Consider the following 20026-nt stretch of genomic DNA (forward strand, 5'->3'; position numbering starts at 1 on the left):
TTTAACCTTCTGTCAGTGAATGCTGAATGCCTGGATATAAACGTTGCTGCATACATCTTTACTTCTCTAGAGTAAATTAAGGGGGTTATATGGATCAGAGTAAATTAAGTAAATTATGTGCATCTGTCCTTCAAGGGAAGACAATAAGGCAGAATGTGGAAGTAGTCCAGTAGCATCTGTAACCTGCACTGCCAATGTTCAGGAAAGGATTTCCTCGCACAGGCATAGACAAACACATTCTTCCTGTGACAGGCAATGGCAGCAGCAGGGTCCAACTTAAGGATAGGGCGAATGTCCACCTGCCTTAGATGGGGATAGGGTAAATGAAGGAGAGAATGGGAGACAGTGAAGATCATTGATAGATGTATAGCTGAGAGAGGGGCTGTGCCATCCCCAGTTTCACTTGGAATTATAGTCATCATGAATCAAAGTTTTACATCTTATATGGACTGGGCATGAGTGTGGTGGTTGCGTTGTACTGTGACTGTACATACAGACAGCATTAGCTGTATGCTTTTGCACAGACTGCTATGAAGGTGGTGGACTTCAGCACTGAAGAAATCAGAGACATCTTCAAACTTCTTTCTGGCACACTTCATCTGGGAAACGTTGAATTCATGACAGCTGGCGGGGCCCAGATTACAACAAAAGCGGGTAAGTGGGACCCTAGCGACTTGGTAGACCATGGAAAGCCCCATAAGGCCCCCAACAAATCTCACTCCATTGTCCTTTCTCCCACTGCTATGCTGATCTGCAATGCCTTTGCCAGCAGATTCCATGCAGTTTAACACTGCAAAAGCATTGGCACAGGATGCAGGGCTCCAGAGCACCAGTATGATTTAGTTGGGCTGTGGCCCTGTGATCCATTTGTTCTCCTGGATACTCTCAGACTGAGTCCACAGTCTCACAGTTTCTCTTTTGTGTTGAATGAGCGGGAAGAAATAGGAACTTGGAGGAGTTTGAGATAAAAGTAGTCTGTTACAGACTTTCCCCCATCTTCCTTTGAAGCATCTGCTAGTATGCACTCTATTACGGTTATCCAATCTTAGCCGGTCTGGTAAAGTGAATCCCTAAACAGACAGAAGCAATAAATATATATTACAGATGCTTCAAGTCTTAAGTTAATTGCCTCTCTTCTTGACATCCAAGTTTAGCAATCCCACGCTCAGACTACACTATTATGCCTTTAGGAAAACATGTTTTCTCAATCAATAAATATTTTGCTGGTGCTGAGCTTTACACAGTGCTTTTGCTCTTCCTGTTGTCAGCAGAAAGGCTGACTTATATGAGTGTCTGACTGTGGCCCATAACGGCTGCTGACCCTGCCTTAGACTGGATTTGTGAGTTTACAGCTTTGGGTATTTCTAAGAGAATTAAGAAAAGGGGAGTGTGTTTTGTGCTGGGGCTTAGTCACTTGCCTTGTAAGAGTCCCTGGGATTTCCTCACTGAGCTGCAGAATATGGATCTCCCATGTGGTGGGAATCCATGCAGGAGAAAAAAAGTGCGTCCTCCTTTGTTATTAGTGCTCAACATTGCCAGTGACCTCCTGGGCTTAGATGCTTTCCAGCTTTCCGAAGTACTGACACAGAGGTCCATGATTCTGCGTGGGGAAGAGATCAGCTCCCCTCTCACTGTAGAGCAGGTAAGTGTCCTAGTGTATGCTACTGCTTCTGCCGCTTCTGCATTTCCAGGCCCTTTGTACCCTCTGGTATCATCCTTTCAAGTTTAGGGTTTCCTCTTACAAGCCCTAGGTGCTCAGCTGTGTCCTCCAGTATTTTGCCCTTATTGGTAGTTCAGGTCCCAGTGTTGACTCTGCTTTTTAGGCTTTACAGGGGAGTTCATTTGCAAATGGCAATGCACAATACTGGTTTTAAGTCAACTTCACTCATCAGGAACTGATCATGCTCATGTCATGCAGAAGATACATCAGATAGTTTGTGTTAACTGCATGCGTGCATGCTTTTACCTTGCAGAACTCCCAGTTTACGCAGCATTTACTGGAAGATAAAAGCTTGCACGCAGTTGCCATGAAACATCTGGCAGATGGTAGGTTGTTACCCCACAGTAGCTTCTTTGTGTATCCATACAACAGCAAAGGAGGACCAAATAAACTGATAGGCAGTTCTCATCTTCTGAATCTGTACTGCACACTGGAGCCAGTCCTGATTATCTATTACATTTCTCTGTGGTTCATTACAGTTTTGTGCCTACTAACTTTAACTTGTGGTGTTGCTGGTCACTTGAGGGCACTCTTGGTGTTTTATGTCTGTACACAGATAAGTGTAGAAAATCTTCTGTCATTAATAAAATGCAAGACACTGGGAAACAAGGAATAATATTACTAGGATGGAATAAGTATCATGTTATAGCAAAGTGAACATCTGTAATGGAAACCTTGCGCTGGCACAGACTGCAGAGAGTTATCAATCCAACCCCTACATTGGCAGAGAAACCAGAGTTGCTAGGCGCTTTCTGACGGATGTCTGTCTGACTTTCCTTGAGATTTCCCATGGAAGGAATTTCACAGCCTCTAAGTATCCTGCTGTATCTGCAGTGGAGTCTGGAGCTGAAACGATTTTCCTCATATTTAGATTACCTTTGACATCCCAGCTGTCCACCTTATAAGCTTCCGCTTCTGTGAAGTTTTTCACGTGGTGTTCCCTTTTCTAAGCTAAACAATCCAGTTCCTTCAATGTTTCTTTATAAGTAATTTTCTAAATCTCTTCTTCTGTTTCTGTTTTCCCACATCTTTCAAGAAGTGGAGTGCCTATAAATGGACACTGTATTCAAGCTGGGGTCTCAGCAGTGCTCTTTTCAGCAGACTAGTTGCTTATTTTCTTGCTGCAAACACACCTGCTAATATATCACAAACTAAGCTTTGCCCTTAAGAAATGGTATCTTTTTTCTTAATCTGTGACCTTTCTTTGCAATAAAACTATGTGACAATTATTTTTCAGCCTGTAGTCTGTAGTAGATATCCTCAGTATCCAGTACCACAGTTCCTCTTCTCAGCTGTCTGTTCTAAATAAGCCGCATCTTTCTATATCAGTGCACAAGGATGGATAACAGTGCCAGAGATACTCCATGCAGTCCAGAGCAGTGGTGCAGAGTTGTTGGATTTACAAGAGTCTCCCTGATCAGAGCTTTCCCTGATAGTATATCTATTCCTGCCATTTGTGCATGTTGGACCCTACACTTAACTGCTTACAGCCCAGTGAAGTACTAAGACTGCAAAAAATTGTTATAGCAAGTGGATGCTACTACTTAGCTGTCTTCACTAGGTGAACCTGTTGAACTCAACACTGGGCCTCTAAAGACAGTTTCTGTTTAAGCCCTCATGTGCTGTGCCCACCTATTCCCAATTGTTGTTCCAGGAACACATTGATAGAGCTGCCAAGGATTTCTCATTGTGTAACGGGCTCGTTGCCCATCTGAGCTTTGACATTTCAGTGGGCTGAATGGATGAACTGGCCTGAAGGCGGACAAAGCTGGGAGGATGAAAGGAGCCTTTGAGAATCTCATTTGAGCCATATTGTGGGCAAAGCGGCTTTGCTTACAGCTGGAGGGGAGGTCCTGTTCCTGGAAAATGAGTCCACCTTACTGTGTAGCCAGAGACAGTACAGAGGCATGGCCTTGAGGGCATTCTCAGTCCCAACTAATAAGACAGACCATCTGATGGAGAGAAGGAATACCCAGAAAAGGCGTGTGTGCCCATGCTTTGAAACGTTCTCTTCTGTGGAGAAGGGAGGTTGCTGCATGTCCTAGGCCTTGGGCTGCTGGATACTACCCAAGAAGAGAAAGGAGGAGGAAAACACTGATATTGGGTGAATTGGTGAGGATCTTGCAGGCTGGCTCCCAGGAGCTTGCTGGGAGGATTCAGTGGCGGTTGGCTTGTGAATTAGCAAAGCAGAACAGGAGAGGTCGCATTATTCAGGCTTGCAAAACTGAAGAGGATGAGGGTGCATTTAGAAGATCTGTCATTGCTGTCAGGCCTACTGAAGCAATTAACTGGTGTCATAGACGAAACAGAGTAAACAATCCGTAATTGATCTAGATACTGTGGTTTATTTATGAAATTACAAGATTATAGTTTTTACCCTACTTGATTATTTCACATACTTGCTCATTCACCCCTCAGCATTATGTTCCTTAGATGTCAACTACCTTTCCCAGTAGGGAGAGTGCTGTTTGTCCAGGAGGGTCGAGCAGAAAGTTTTGTTTGTTCATATCGTGTAGCTCCTTGCAGTTACCAATCTCCGGAACTACCAGCCAAGGTCCTTGGGCATACCCTGACTTTTGTCTCCACATGTCTCTGATCTCCAGGATCTTTCCACACTTCCAGCATCTTTTTTCCACACGAGATCTTTGCTGCCTTCTTTCCTGGCCCCTTTTTCTACTTTTTGGGATCATGTCTTCTTTATAGGAACCCTTAATTTTTGCATCCTCTTCTTTCCAGAATGCTAAGCTCTGGTTTCCCATTCTAAATAGTGTATATGCAGAAGGACAGCATGAGATCAGCTTCTTAATTTGTGGTTCTGTCTCATGTCTCTTTATTAATTGGACGATTTGGGATGTGCCACTTTTTTTAGTCTAAGTGTTATCAAAACTTACGACCAGCCCATTCCTGTTACAGCTATCAAGTAGCTTTTGATTGAGATTTCAAAAGTTCAATTTTGGACACTCATCCACACACTTATATACACCAAATTATGTACTGCCTGTTAGTGATCACAATTTAAGTTATTTTTTCCACCTCTGACACTTGGTTATGATAGCTGCGTAGGATAGTGGGTCAGCTCCAGAAAGGTCTCTCAACCCATGCTCTTCTGGGGCATGTGTCCTGGCTGTTTGTCGGCCTACCCTGGCTTCCAATAAGATAATGTTGTTTGCAGGAAAGTTTTGGAGAGGGGATTTTTGAGGCTAACTTGGTGATAGAATACTCTATTAAATCCTGCCCTACCAGTTTTTGAAAAACTGAGTGGACACCCATTTGACAGCTCTGCTAGGAGTACTGAACCAAGATATCTTGCCTGTCACTGCAGATGTTGGCTCAAGTGATACAAATGACTGCTGTGGGCTTAGTCATGAGGTATTTTGCCACCTTCCCTGCCCCAGCACTTACTCCAAAAGATGTCAGTGATTTTGCTACTTCCTTCAGCCTCTCAAGTTCAGTTATGCAAAGGTCAAACATGGTATATCTGTGTGTGGCTGGGCCAACACACTTGAATGTTGACTGTATGTATAAATACTGCACCATACACAACCGGTACAGAGGCTGACATCTGAACAAGAGTAGAGGAACATGAAGTCCCATGGAGATTCATAGTGCTCCTTATGCCTTCTCTTCTCCCTGTGACTCATTTTTTCTCTCTGCATTTACAGGCAGCTGACTCCAGGGATTCCCTCTCCATGGCGCTGTATTCCCAGTGTTTTTCATGGCTCATTAGCAAGATTAATACGAAGATCAAAGGCAAGGAAAACTTTAAGTCTGTGGGCATCCTGGATATCTTTGGCTTCGAGAACTTTCAGGTCAGGATTTTGCGTTTTGCAGGGTGGGTTGGTTTTGGAGATGTCAGTGCATATAGGAAGGAATTTTGGTAGTTTTGTATCCTGTTTAGGTTAGCATAGGTAATTCTGGGATTCCTCCACTGCCACTTCCCTCTGGGAGCAGCAAGATATATTTAGCTGCCCATTTCTGCCACCTGTATTCATGTAGGCTGATGTTCAAGGTCTGGTCTGTGACACAGACCCTAAGCAGATATGCTCTGATAGGTAAGATTGAATTTTTGACTTAATACAAATTAAAAGTCCAACTCCTATGTGTGCATTATTTGCTTGCATCTGTTTTGCCTTGTTTTGAGAATCCTGTGTGTAATGCTTCTGGTTGCAGCTGATGAGGGATATATGTTGAACAGCTGTATAATGACTGCTCAGATATTTCACAGAAGAGAAAGCCCAGTGACCTAACACTTAGGGAATTGTATTTCTTTCTTCCTATGAAGACAAGAAATTTGATTGTCTTTAGCATCCTTTACTACTATTTCGGCCTACTGAATTAACCTTGCATGATGAACTACAAAAGCTGTTCTCCTAGTGGACCTGCCCATACTGTCGTCCTCACGTCCATCTGACACCCCTTGCCTCTATGCTCTCTGGCTTTATTCCAGGACTGGCACCTTCCCAGTTGCTGCTATAGATTCTTTTAGACCCCAGGGACAAGAATGCGAAGTTTTATAATCTTTGTTTCTTCTTACAGGTGAATCGTTTTGAGCAGTTTAACATTAACTATGCAAATGAGAAACTGCAGGAATATTTCAACAAACATATCTTCTCGTTGGAGCAACTGGAGTACAACAGGTGACAAATGGAGGGAGTGGCCCCCTGTTGCTTTCATGGGTGGCAGAATGGAGGACATGATTTCTCCTTTGTGCTCCCCAGTCCCTATCGCTAAGGTAGGAGTGGCAGCTGGGCCTTAGTGCAACCCTGACTGTGGATGTCTCTCTGCAAGCACTAGCCATGTGCTTTGCCATTATAGGTCACTTGTGTCCAAGCAAAAGCTTTCTCCCCTGTAGTATTTAGAAAGTCCAGATTCCCTTCCCTTCTACTTCAGCTAAATGGGAAGATCTTGGGCTTTAACCCATTAGAACACATGGTCACTGGCCTTATGACTGACTTCAGTAATGATTAACCTAAGGTGGTGGTGGTGTTATGTGGGTGGAATCTTGGTGTGCAAAAAGTAAAGTCCCTGAAGATAGACTGATTGATATCTGACAGCTCTTTCTGTCCTAGAGATTCTGATGCTGTGAAAAGGGCTCTTTTCCTTAGCAAGGAGATTTAAATCAGGCTGTTTCCTGAGCTTAAAGAACACAGGGCCTTCAGCACAGCTGTTTCTCTTCTGTGGGCTTCATACTGGATTGTATTTTGTAAAGTACCTGGGATGTTCTAGAGTATTTCTGCTTCTAGAGAAGGTCGCTAGACAAATACTTCAGTTCTTGCTCTGAAACAGAAGCCTTTATGCTTGTGAATGAAGCAACTGAATAGGGTCAGTGAGGTCAAATGAGAGCAGCCTTGTAAAGGGAGACAGTTGAATAGGCAATTCATGAAATTCTAAAGATTACAAAACTGCAAGGCTATTTATGCACTCACTTCTCAGGCCAATTCTACCATTGCAGGAAGCTTGTGTTAAGAATGGTATCATCATGACAAAAGCTTTTTTTCCTGATGATTACACAGGAGTTTAAGTTCTGTGGCTGAACTTTGGAAAGAACAAGAGAATTTTATTATTGACTACTCATCAAGTTATTCTAGGGTGATGTGATTAAAGCTCAGCTTTCACAGTATCAGCTCTGCTTCCTCAGGTTTAGTAAGTAGCTCCTGTATTTCATCATTCAATTAGACAAAGGTGTCTGTGGCACTAGAGACAACTTGATTCATTTGTGACTCGATTTGTTTCAGAAAGCTTTGTTCCCTTAAATTCTGGAAGGTCGTCTTGCTCTTAGAAGGAATCCAAGAGGTCTTTTTGTAAAACTACATGGCCTCTCTGACACCCATTGTTGCAAAAATCTGAAACACTGTGAACTGATATTTTTTTTGTCAGTTAAGTGGATAAGATATTCTGTTTCCTGTGGGGGATAGATAGTTCTTCAGAAATTATTCCCGTTTGTTGCTTCCAACTGTTGCACACAGGTTTCTGAATGCTTTGAACCTGAAAGTATGAAACCTGGGCTGAAGGGTTTGTAGACAACAGCTGCACTATCTTCAAAATAGTTAGCCTTCACCTGAAAGGTGTCTGTATCAGACTGTCAGTAAGTAGCTTCACATATAGTCTGTAGTCTTCCTTGGATTCCTGAGCAAGAGTTATTCCCAGGCTTCTCTGAATTCTGAAAACAGAAACGGCCTGTATTATGGGAGTAGGTGGTAAGAGGGAGGAAAACACATTCAACACAGATTTACAGAATTTCATGGATGATTTTCAAAGCACACTTATTGCACTGCTGTACCTACATCAGCTCCCGTTCTGAAAGATGCAGGGCCACCCTGTAGGTTCCTTGCATGTCAGGCAAAAGCTTATCTGTGTCATTCTCTTCAAAACTCTCCCTGAAAAGTTGCTCCTGTCTCTTCTTCTGGTGGACATATGAATTGTGGTTCAGTCTTCTGTGCTTCAGACCTGCTTTCCAGGTTGGCGAGTGAGCAGCTGACTCTTGAAGCTGTGTAGCAAACTGTCCATCATTACCACCAATTGGGCTGATGCTTATCACTTCTGAAAGAGCAACTGAGAGCAACTACAATTTCTTAGTGCTTGATGTGGGATTTGCTCAATGACTACAAGATCAGCATCTGTCTAAATCACTGGGATGGATAAGATACTTCTATCTCCTTGTGTTAGCAGTACATTGTGTGTCATATTCTTTTCCCTCAGCCATGGCAAAGCCTAATTCCTGCAAATCGTCTTGAGTCCTGGGACAGCCATCATGCTCAGCTTCTTCTGTTCTGCACCTCAGGGCATGGGATCTTGCATTTGACATCTTTGTTCTGTTTGTTCTTGACTGTCAGGGAAGGGATAAACTGGGAAGCCATTGACTGGATGGATAATGCGGAGTGCCTGGACCTTATCGAGAAGGTGAGCAGTTATCTGTGACAGTTTCCAGGGATCACAGTGGGGACTGCTGATTGTCTTGAGACCTTCCCTGGGGCTTCCTGGTTTTAAAAATAGGTAGTTGCTTAGATTCTCTTCCTATCGTGACCTGGCAAAAGTATAAGCTGTTCTAGCCATAGTCCCAGCTCAAGAAAGCAGATCTCTGCTCTTTGTTGAGAGTAAGCTTTAGGCAAGGTGTCACAGTTTTAGATAGGAAGCAGCATTTAAGTAAAACCTTAATGTGAATATTTTATAAATAATCTCCACTTATGTTCTGCTTGCTGAATGCGTTGACTGGCCAGAATTCTGCTTTCAGCTAAAGCTTTGCTAGGTGTAACACAGGGGTTATTGCTGAATGTGTTGTCCAGACCTCCAGTTCTTGGCTTGGTGCTGTGTAGCTGACTGTAAAAGCCCGTCTCTTGTTTGGCTGTAGAAACTGGGTCTACTGGCTTTGGTGAATGAAGAGAGTCGATTCCCCAAAGGCACAGACAACACCCTTCTGGAAAAACTTCACAGCCAGCATATGGTAAGTAAGAAAACAACCCGGCAGGCAAATGATCAGTATGTTAGCCCCATCAGCATTTCAAAACTGAAAGTGATGGTTTTGTTGATATAAAATATGTGCTTTGTGCAGGAAATTTAAAATGCCTTAGGCCCAAACCTGCGAGTGTTTAGTAAGGCTGCACTGAACAAAAGTAATATGTGAAGAAACCTGCAAATGGTTCTCTTGTGCACACAGAAAGAGGGAGTGTGCATTCCACAGGCTGTGGGCAGAGGAGATTTGAATTTGTAGCATGGGACAGAGGTCAGGTTCTGCTCGGCTGCGACGGGACGCGAGGCAGCACCCCAGGCACAGGATGCGGCTGCACAGGGTTTCTCCTGCCAGCTGACTCACAGGAGTCTGCTCCAGAGCACATCAAATCTCTGTCTCCTGGGGCTGGGGATGGCTTTTGCCTCATGACTTTTAATGAAAGCTCTCTTATTGTTCCTAATTAATTAAATTTTTCCTCCTCTTGTATTCTGGACACGGGAGTAGAAGGGCTTTTTCATGCAGGTCAGAAAGTTATCCTGGGGACACAGAAACCACAGTGAGATCACTGTAGCAATCTCTTACCCTGTCTCTGGTACAGACAACACTCTGTTCTTCTTAACAGCAAATAGACTGAAAACAAAGCAAATTAAATCCTGTAGCATGGACTTATGGAATAATTTACTACTTTCGTAAGAACATTGTCAGCTTTATGTTTCCTAGTCCTCTAATTCAGGCTACATCCAAGCCTGAAAACATACAAATTTGTATCCTTTATCTGACAAATTTTTTTTTAATTGGCATAGATGCAGAAATTCTCATCTTTCATATTTGCATCTAACTCTGCAAATATGGCTGTATATCATGACTACAAATTGGATACAAGAGCGATGACTTCTGCTTGGCTATTTATGCATAGTTTTGTGGAAATATTTCATTTCTTTAGGCTTAAATTGATGCCTTCAATTTAGTCCGCTGTGGCTTTCCTTTGTAGTAGAGGTCAAGGTATATGAGAATGCCTGATTTACCTTTTTAATTGTTGTTGGTATTTTGTTAACCTTTAATGTAGAACTTATGAATATTTTTAATACATTGCTTTTTTTGAATTTTCTTTTTGAACTGCCTCAAGGTCTTTATTTTGTCTTCATTTGGAGAAATTTCAAAGCTCCTCTTTCTTTCTGCTGTTTATCTCTGAATTCCTCTACATCTTTTCTCTATTCTTTTCTGAGATAAGTAATCAGACCAGAATGCAGTTCCCTTGGTAAGAAGGTACCTGTGGTTTATTGTACAGCAGCATGAGACTGTCACTATTATTTTGCATTCCTTTATTCCCCACAACATTTTGGTTGCTATTTTTGGTGATTTCTGTGCATTGAGTAGCCTTTTCATTAAGCTGTTCACAGTGTCACCTCTGTCTGCTTTGAGGGGATAGCAGTTAATGTGGAACCCTAGGGAGCTTGAGGGAGATGGAAGAGGCTGAGGAGTTGGAGTGCAGGGAGGAATGATGAAGTGGATAGTGCTTTAAGGTTTGCATTTTTTGAAGGCGAAAGTGTTTTTTTGTACCAGTTAAAGTCTCTAGTGCTGGCCGGAAGAGCACTGGAAGGCATCCAGCCAGGGTTGCTGGAAAGCCTGAAGGACATTATAAGAGAACTGGCCCTCTTCTCTGTGTTTTCTGTTTCTGCAATAGCCTTAAGGAGGAAATGCATAGAGCTGGGATTTAAGAGAATATGTCCTCTGATACAAATGTGGAGAGGAGAAATAGGGGATATTATAGGGATATGGATAAAATATATGGACTTGGTAGAGAGGGAGAGGAGAGGAGAGTGCCAATCCACATGAGCGAGTCAGTAACAGTCATGTTTGGAGTGGAAGAGAGGGAAGTTTGTAGCTGGAAAAAGATGACTGGAAAGGGGAGAACAAAGAAATAGGGTCAACATGAAAAGGAAAAAGGCAGTGAAAAAGTTTTCAGTAGCACTAACAAATTATCAGGGTCAGAAGCCATCCACTCGATACTGCTAAGAGACCTTGAAGATGAAAAAGCTGAATTAGTAACAGTATTGTGCAACACGTTACTTAAAATTCTCTTAGTACTTGTACCTGAGAAGGTGGGAAATTATTTTAATTTTTAGAAAGTATTCTAGGAAATTATAGGCCTGTAATCCTTATTTCACTACTCGGCAAATTCACAGAATGTAAATGGTCAGTTACCTCAATGGAGGGAGGCCTGTAAGACTGTCCTGTACGAGCACTGAGGTGGCAGTTTTCTGGTGATTCAAGGGGTAAGGCTGGACTGTGAGGGCCCTTATGAGACTGGGTTGTAAAATGAAGAAGAAAAGCAGTATAGATAAATGTAACACAGTGTGCCTGAAGGAAAACAGTCACAGTTTCATATTTGAAATGATGGGCCCTGAGCTGCTTGCGGCTCTTCAGGAGCTAGACCCAGACAGAGGCTGTGATGGAAACATCAGCACAGTGCTCAGTAGTAAGAAAAAACACAGACTGAGTATTAGAAATTCCTAGGAATGGTTATATCAGATCTGGTAAACAACAGGTCTGGGACAGCTTCAGTGTTACAGAAAACTATGTTGAAGTGACCCTGCAGTGTGGAGAAAAGATGACTTAGGGGGGATGTGATGGCTTTTAAAGTCACACAAGGCCCAAAGAAGATAAATGGCACTAATGGGAGCCAGGCTTAAAACCAACCAGCTGTAGTTCCCTGTGTAGTTGGTTGAGAAATCCCTGCGAAAGGACACTCCAGATGCAAGAAGTCTGTGTGGGTTCAGGTGTGGAATGGGCAAGTATTTAAAAAAGAAATCCACTTGGGGCTACTGGTTAGGCAGTACTCATGAAAATAATTGGTGTTTGAGAGAATAATAGGATGAAAGTATCATTTACTAGCCTTGTTCTTAACTCTACCCTACATACCCACTGCTGGGGGCAGAATATTCAGCTGGATGGACTGTTGGTCCAGGAAGCGTGGCTGTTCTTACATAGTTAACACTTTTCATAAAACAAAGAAGGGAGGGGAAAAATGAAAGAGTAGAACAGCTGGTAAGAGAAAGGAAAAATAAATACTGAAAAAGAGGGAGAGAGGTGCAAAAAAAGATGAAATATAGAGGAAGACAGGAGACTGGTATGATATTTCCTTTGACAAAGAAAAGATGTGTAGGTGTTCTGCAAAGTTGTCATCTTCCCTGCACTCCGACTCCGTGTCCTGCACCACATGGTTTGTGTGGAGGCCAGTCTCCTCAGGTGTCAGACATGCAAGAATTAACATTTCATCCATGGCATGCCTGCCCAACTTTGACTGCAAGCCCTTGCTCACATGAGGAATGCCTTGAAGGGCTGGATTTTTCCATCTTATTGGAATAACATATTTGTAACGTTGCTGCAGATAACTGCAGCAGATGTGGTCAGCCTCTGCAACAGCTAAGGTCCTTGCTCATCCCAGCATTGTCATAGTCATGGCAGAATTCCTGACTGAGCCTATTTATTCTTACACTGGCATTATAAGAAGACTTTTTTTTCCTTTCATTTCAGAGCAACCACTACTATGTGAAGCCTCGGGTAACAGACCATCAGTTTGGCATAAAGCATTATGCTGGGGAGGTAGGTATCCATGGTGTGTCTGTGAGATGCTTGCACTTGGGCTTGAGGTCCTGGATTTTAGATACCAAAAATCAAGAATATCTCTCAAAGCTGTGTGTTTCTGTACAGCTAGTCACCCATTCCAAGGCACAGGATGTGTGATGGTCTTAAAATAGCATGTCATTCTCCGGAACTATATTGCTTGGATGTTTGTTTGAGTTTCTCAGGTAACTTTTGTTTGGGGCATAAACTCTTCCTTACTCCTGTTATTCGTGTTGTATTTTCTTGGACATTCACAAACAAACAAAACCCAAAGTAAAAGTCACAAGGAAAATTTGACTTCTGGGGAGAAGGAGAAAAGGCTACATACCTATTGCAAAAAGGAAAAGGTCTCCAAGCCTTCAAGGTTAAATGCTGCTTTTTGTTGTGGAGAGATATGGAGCAGATGGAGGTGTGTCAAGGGAGGGTACCTGCAAACTAAAGCAGAACTAACCTCCTCCTAGAATCATACCTGCTGAGCATTAGTGGTTGGGAGGGCAGGGCACTGGGTGGCATAGTTAGTGTTTCCTGACGTGAATAGAGTAGCTCACATCTTGCACAGGATTTCCCCACACACACATGCCAGGCAAATCTCTGCAGCTGCTTTACCTGGCTTCTGGTTTTGAGTTTTGTTTTTGTTTTGGTTTTTAATTGATGGCTAAAAGACACTTTCTTGCTGGTAACTGCAGAGCTCTGGAGCTCTTTAACCCCAAAAGTTCGGATCTTGGCACATGCCTGCAGCGTTACTGTGTAGCTCTGCTGGAGGTCTTGTACATTGGCACGTTAATGTAGAAGTGCTTAATGATTTGTAATACTCTGTTCTAGTGGCTCTGTCTGTGTTGCAGGTGCTATATGATGTGAGAGGCTTTCTGGAGAAGAACAGAGACACCTTTCGAGATGACATTTTAAACATGCTGAAAGACAGCAGGTATGCCCCCCTTATGCTTGTGAGGAGGCCACATCTATTGGGCTGGACTAAGCCACATTCATGTAATAACCAGACCAAGGAAAGCAATCGCTTTTGTCTGAGCATCAGGCATCATTCTTTATCATTCTTCTCTTTGTGCTTAAGTGTCCTGGCAAAAGAAAGGAGAGATGAAGAAATCAGATGAGGCACAGATTTAATCAGCACTCTGGTTGTCCCAGTTTTGAAAAGACCTATAAAAGCATGACAGAAATCCCTCCAGGCAGCGCTGGTTTTCTCCCTTTTCTCCTCTCACTTTCCTCTTCCTCTCCTTACCTCCCTGTCCCAACAATGGCAAATTTGCCCCTGAATGAGTCAAGGCTCTTTGCCATGCTGTCAAATGCCAGCCTTTGTACAGAGGCTGCTTGTTTTCCAGCCTGCTTGTTAGTGGAGAGTTTCTGTCCTTATCCTGAGCCAGACTGAGCCCTCGCTGTGGGACTGGGCATGGCCCCTAATAATATATCTCAGTGCTGCAACATGACCCTAGAGAAATGAGCTGACTTTGACCTTGAGCAAGGTCTGGAAGACAGAGGTGGGGCCCAGTAGGAGGAGAGAGGCATTTAATAACATGGCAGACCCTAGAAGTTTTTGAGTACCAATTCTACCACATGCCTTTTACCACAGTCCATGTATTGCCTTTGGGCTCCAGCCTGATGAGACTGTTTCAGAATTGCATCTTCTCTGAAGCCTGCTGCAGAGTTTGCACTGTGAGCAGCCTTCAAACAACCTGAGGGAGCTGTGAGTATGAGCTGCTTGTAGCTGCCTTACTTGGACAGTGGTATCTGGGGAACATTTTACACAGGGCTTGAAGCCAGAATTGTGGTCATCATTATCCAGCATAATAGAAGGACTAAGGGTTTTTCAACAAGCCAGAAAGGGAAATTCTGCTAGAAGCCATCGTAACAATGAACTGGCACAAGAAGTGCTGAAGAACTTTGTGACACTTTGTAGGAACCAACGCCGCTCTCTAAGGAGTGGCACAACGCTGGAAGATTCCCCAGAGCTAACCTAGACTGAGGGTAGCTCTAGAAGTCTCTGGTCACAGAAAGGCTGTGGTTGCAATTGCATGAACATGGGTGCTAGCCATGAGAATTAGGTTGGGAGGGACATGACAGCACACAGTCCATCTGGAGTACCTTCAAGGTAATTTCGCCTGGGGTCATATAGCTCAAGGGAGGTGTCCTAGCCGGTGCAGAATGGAGATCTTGCTTTGTGTAATATCCTGCTTGACAGCGTGAGATGGGTTTTTCTGGCTTTGCAGTTGAGTGTGGCATACAGGCAGCCCACGGGGTCTGGGCAGCCACATGGAAAGTACTAATTCCCTCACTGAAGTGCCCAGCTGAACTGCCTCCGGCAGCCACTCTGTGGCACAGCAGGAATAGAAATGCAGTGTTTCACACTGGGACAGGGCAATAGCTCAGAATGAGAGCCATCTTCTCACAGCTGTTGGGTATATTGCATCTTCTTTAATTCTTTTCTTCTCCCTTAGGCTGGACTTCATCTATGACCTCTTTGAAAGAGTCTGTAGTCGTTGCAGTGAAGAGACACTGAAGATGGGCACCCAGAGGCGCAGACCGACTGTCAGTTCCCAGTTCAGGGTAGGATCTTTTCCAAAGGAGCAGCAGGCTTCTGGGGAGGAGCAGATGGCTGAAGCAAGGCCTGCAGCCAAGAGGAGTCATTCATCCTTGTTTTGTGTCCAGCACTGAAAATGTGCAGGAATGTTGTAGGGCTAAAAAAAGACAGTGCCACTGTCCCAGGGATTTCTGTCTGGTGTAAAATGTGAGATGCTAAGACTGTGCAGGGTGGCAGAGGAAAAGAATACTTTGCTAAGTACATGAAGTTCTTGAGGTTCTTCAATTTTTCATGTTGGTTTGGTGTTTCAGCTAAGTTTATGTGTCCTTTTAGGCCACATCTTTTACAGGTATAGTGGAAATTCCAATAAAACCTTACAGGGAGGACCTTGCAGGTATGAGTATCACCCCCCTAGATTGTCCGCAAGCCTTCTGTTAGTTTCACATACAGTTTTAGTTTCCAATACTTAAAGTTTGAGACACTTGTAAATATATCTCACATCAGGTATACAGCTCTGAGAACAAGGATGGCTATGTAAACAGCGTTAGAGTAAACTAACTGTATGGGTATGTTGTGGACAGAAAGGGATCTCCTGGGTTACTGAGGTTTTGGTAGGCAGAGTCAAAGGACATCAGGAATTGGAGGGTTGTGTGAAGCCCCTGTTGCATCAAATGTAGCCCCTTTTCCCTCCTGTAGTGACTGATCCTTTGGGTTTTGTCTTGCTGCTTTTTAGGATTCTCTCCATTCCCTGATGGCCACGCTTAGTACTTCCAACCCATTCTTCATCCGCTGCATCAAACCAAACACAGAAAAGGCAAGTCTGTCTTCCAGCAAAATGTATGCACACAACACAGACCTTCATGAACACTCACTTGCACAAACACATGACAGGTACCTCTGTCAGGCTCCAAACTGAGGATAAGAGCAGTTCCTCCTCATCTTCCCTTTTTCCTTCTATCTGTTCTATAGTTGAGGAAAAATACACCCTCCTCCTGGTAGTCAAATGAAAAGAATGCATGCTGGATATGAAATGGTATGATATAGTCATTCCTTTGTGTGCTTATGAAGACTGGAAGATGAGCAAGGCTTGTGCAGAGCCCAGAGCTGTGGCAGAAGAAGCAATTGCTCCTGTTAGTAGTGCCTGCAGACAATTTGTTCTGGAATGCAGGGCTTGTGTCGTAGGAAGTGTCTCCTGCAGATCCTTGGCTCTGAGGCAGAAGAGGTGGACACTTCATAAGCACAATGCTTAGAGACAGGCTGGCTCTTGCTTGTATTGTGAACTGTGATGGAAGGATATACTGCTAACTACATTGGGTGGGGAACTCTGAACCCATAATTTTCTTTGTGTGTTTTGAAACAGCGTATGATATGGCAGAGGAAAGCCTGCTGGGGGTTTTATGCTGGAAAAGAATTCTACAGTTTGTCTCCAGTTTGTCTTGACAGAAGCTGCAGAGAACTGAGCCAGAGTTCTTCATTTTGTATATGTTAATGCATTATATCATTGCTTTACTGCCATGATACAACTACGACAGCAGTCTGCAGACTGTTTTTTTTCCAGGATCTGCCCAACTCCCTTTTGTCCCTTATTCTGCACCATGCAGTGTTGTGAGGTTCCTTTCCCCTTGACTCAAATTTCTGCCTTTTTACCTGGTATGCCCAAATATGCAGGGTTGACTTTCTACAGAGAAATGAATATACAACCTGTGACTGATTGTGCTCAGAGAAACAGTCACTGTTCAAGTCAGCAAAGAAGTAATACCAAGATCAACTCTTACTCTGACTCTCTTCTTATTTGTTTTTGAATCTGGATCATTATGTAGGCACCGAACCACTTCAATCCAGATGTGGTGCTAAATCAGCTCCGGTACTCAGGGATGCTGGAGACAGTAAAAGTTCGGAGAGCAGGTTTCCCTATACGGCGCCTTTTCCAGGACTTTCTCAGCAGGTAATTGTACCACATACTGTAACAGCCACAATATATGTGATCCGATATGTTTCTTCCCTCTATAACTGCTATTACTGATATGGATCATTTGTGGGATGTTTTTCTAACCATGCCCTTATTGCCCATATCATGGCATTTGGAAATCCTTTTGGAAACTTGCCTTTAGGGTAAAAGTCAGAATGGAAAAATAGCCAGATGGTCCATTTTTTAGTGTGTGGTTTTTTGGGGGTTTTTTTGTAGCTTTGCCACAGATTTGCTTGTGTGATGCTGTGAAATCCAGCTGGTCATAACATGTAAAAAGAAGATATCATACTTAAAACCTTTAATCTGGCAGGCTGATGATTAATATTGGAAAGAGGGATTATTTCTTTTAATTAGCTGCATCAAAAGGATTTCTTGAAGTTTAAGGCTAGAAGGGACCATTGAACATTGCTTCCTTTGTCTCTTGGAGCATTAAATGCCACCCCTATACTGAACAAAATAACTTGTGTCTGATGAAAGCACATGTTTCAGAAAGACAGTTGTTCTTTACTGAAAAATGCTGTTAAGTTTGTATTTTATTACTGGGTTTGCAACAATAATTGCCAGTGTGGTAGGAACAGATAAAGATTGGGGGCTGGAAATTTCCAGATTGGAAGGCAAACATGAAGAAGGGAGGTCCCAGAGGAAGAAGGACTAATGGGAGGAGGATAATTGCAGCTAAAAGATTGAGATGGGGAGGGGTGGGTTACTGTCATACATAATCTCATGAGATTTTGTTCGCTTCTTAGGTACAAGATGCTTGTGAAGGGGACAAGTTTCTCAGACAACAGCAAAGCTGTATGTGCAGGCTTTCTTCAGACCTATGACAGCAGCAAGAAAGAATGGCAGTTGGGTAAAACCAAGGTACTACTTCAGTGTGGGGCAGGGTATGGCTTTGTTCCAGCTGCAAGGAGATGCGATTGCATCTGGTGAGATTCAAGCCAGTAGAAAGGGCAAAGTAGTGATGACCCTTTAAATACATTGGACTACGGCACTGACCTGTAGCATCTCAAATATTTCCCATACTCTGTACCTAAAGACGTAGAAGGCTTTTTGATTTTGTCTATACTCCTTCTCATTGACCAAGCCAGACTTGTTTTGTTGTGGCTGATCCAATTTAAGGACCCAAGAGGAGCAAGTATGGGTGTCATTGTACACAGTTGCAAAGTGTGCCGTTAACTCCTGCCTCTTGTGCCAAATGTTTTGCTTTGCTTGGCTAACTGAAATTCTTGCACAGGCACTGAGCTGCTGCTTGGTGTATAGCAAAACTGTGAATAGGTAGCTAGGTCACCAGATGTGTGGCAGCTTTCTGCTGTGGAAGCTCAGCTGATGGTTTGTGCAGTTAGCCCAGATGCTAGCATACATTTTCTAGGAAAAGGTATGCAAATGCTTCTCCCCACTTGTATAATTCAGATTTTGCTTCTGTTTTGGTGAATGTTTAACACTTCTGTCTTGCTTGGTATAGTCTGGATTTCGGGGGGTTTCTTTGTTTGTTTTTTTCTCTCCAGACATCCAGCTGGAAATGTATCATTAATTTAATGGGGAGGGAGCTGGGTGTTTCAGTATGAATTTTTTTCAAGCTTTGAGACAGCTTCACACAGAAATATATGTGAGCGTTGTGACGTATGTTGCTATAGAAGTCTAAGAGTGGGAAACTGCCTCTATCACAACTTTCCACATACTCCAGTAAATTCTTCAAAGAACATTCCAAGACGGATGGTGTCCAGTGCAGACAGCATTTCTAAGTAGCAGGTATGCAGTCCATATCCAGAGCAGATGGTGGTCTATCAAAGCAACTTTTTTCTTGCATTTTTTTGCCCTTAAGCCTTCAAAAAAGTAGTTCAGAATATTTCTATGGTCACAATGGAACTAGAAGTGATTCTAGTGAATATTCACATGAAATGTGTCCAGGAAATCAGATAATGATATTTGTTGCTTTGAGCAATCATTTCTTAATGAGTGGATCACCTATAAAGTTTCTTAGAGAGTGAGATATAGCTTTCCCTTCTTAGAGAAGTGGTAGTAGCCCAGTTGGTAGTCTGGGCTATGAACTCTGTGTGACAACCAAGGAAACCACTTGCCATTGCTGTGGGAAGGAGATATCTTAACCTGAAGTTTCTAAGGCCTTCCTTCACATGCCTCTCCTGATGTTGAAGGAAGAAGGTTTTATCCCTTAGCCATATTTCTGCTCTATGATTAAAGCCTTCCCCATCTTTGTTTTGGGAATCTGGTGTCTCCTCATTGGTCCCTGCAAACCGAGACCATTTCAGTAAGTCCATTAAGTCATTCTTATCCCTGCATAACCCACACTGCTTGGGTGGCTGCCAGTCTCACAGCATTTTAGTGTTAAAGCCTGTGTCAAGTGTGTGTGTTGCAAAGCTTCTTGTGCCTGGGAAACTTTAGAAGGGGGTGGTTAGAGCTGGTAAACATTGAGTTTGAACTTTCTTACTAGCATGAGAAGAGATGGAAGATTGCTGGGCTACAGGAAGGGCAGCAGGGACCTGCACAAATAAATTCTTTTGGAAAAACAATATAGGTGGTAAAGTGTAGCAAACAAAAGATGTTTGTATTTTGCCAAAACACTGGATGTACTCAAATGTAATTTTTTTGAGCAATTCTGTCCTATAAACTAAAACTTGACTGAAGAGCTGTATGTGGCATGTTGGTAAACAGCAGTCCCTCTGCTAGGGCACTGGTTGCTGTTGGGTCTGAATACTGGGGGAAGAAAGATAT

The 20026-nt window shown here is 43.1% G+C and overlaps 1 protein-coding gene across 1 annotated transcript in view; it reads left to right on the top strand.

The window, feature by feature from the left end:
• Positions 1 to 324: 324 nt before the first annotated feature.
• LOC309406576 (unconventional myosin-X-like) overlaps positions 325 to 20026 on the top strand; it is a gene marked incomplete at its 3' end in the record, with an annotated part of 56876 nt that continues 37174 nt past the window's right edge. Inside the window, exons 1-12 of the mRNA XM_082001841.1 lie at positions 325 to 654; positions 1524 to 1642; positions 5383 to 5529; positions 6257 to 6357; positions 8554 to 8620; positions 9069 to 9161; positions 12705 to 12773; positions 13637 to 13719; positions 15245 to 15353; positions 16061 to 16141; positions 17148 to 17272; positions 18043 to 18157. Of these exons, the coding sequence (XP_081857967.1) occupies positions 531 to 654; positions 1524 to 1642; positions 5383 to 5529; positions 6257 to 6357; positions 8554 to 8620; positions 9069 to 9161; positions 12705 to 12773; positions 13637 to 13719; positions 15245 to 15353; positions 16061 to 16141; positions 17148 to 17272; positions 18043 to 18157 (1233 nt within the window). The 5' untranslated portion in view covers positions 325 to 530. The remainder of the gene's footprint in view (positions 655 to 1523; positions 1643 to 5382; positions 5530 to 6256; positions 6358 to 8553; positions 8621 to 9068; positions 9162 to 12704; positions 12774 to 13636; positions 13720 to 15244; positions 15354 to 16060; positions 16142 to 17147; positions 17273 to 18042; positions 18158 to 20026) is intronic.

The sequence above is a fragment of the Phaethon aethereus genome, assembly GCF_964289735.1.
Source record: "Phaethon aethereus genome assembly, chromosome: 6".
Classification (NCBI taxonomy): Eukaryota; Metazoa; Chordata; class Aves; order Phaethontiformes; family Phaethontidae; genus Phaethon; species Phaethon aethereus.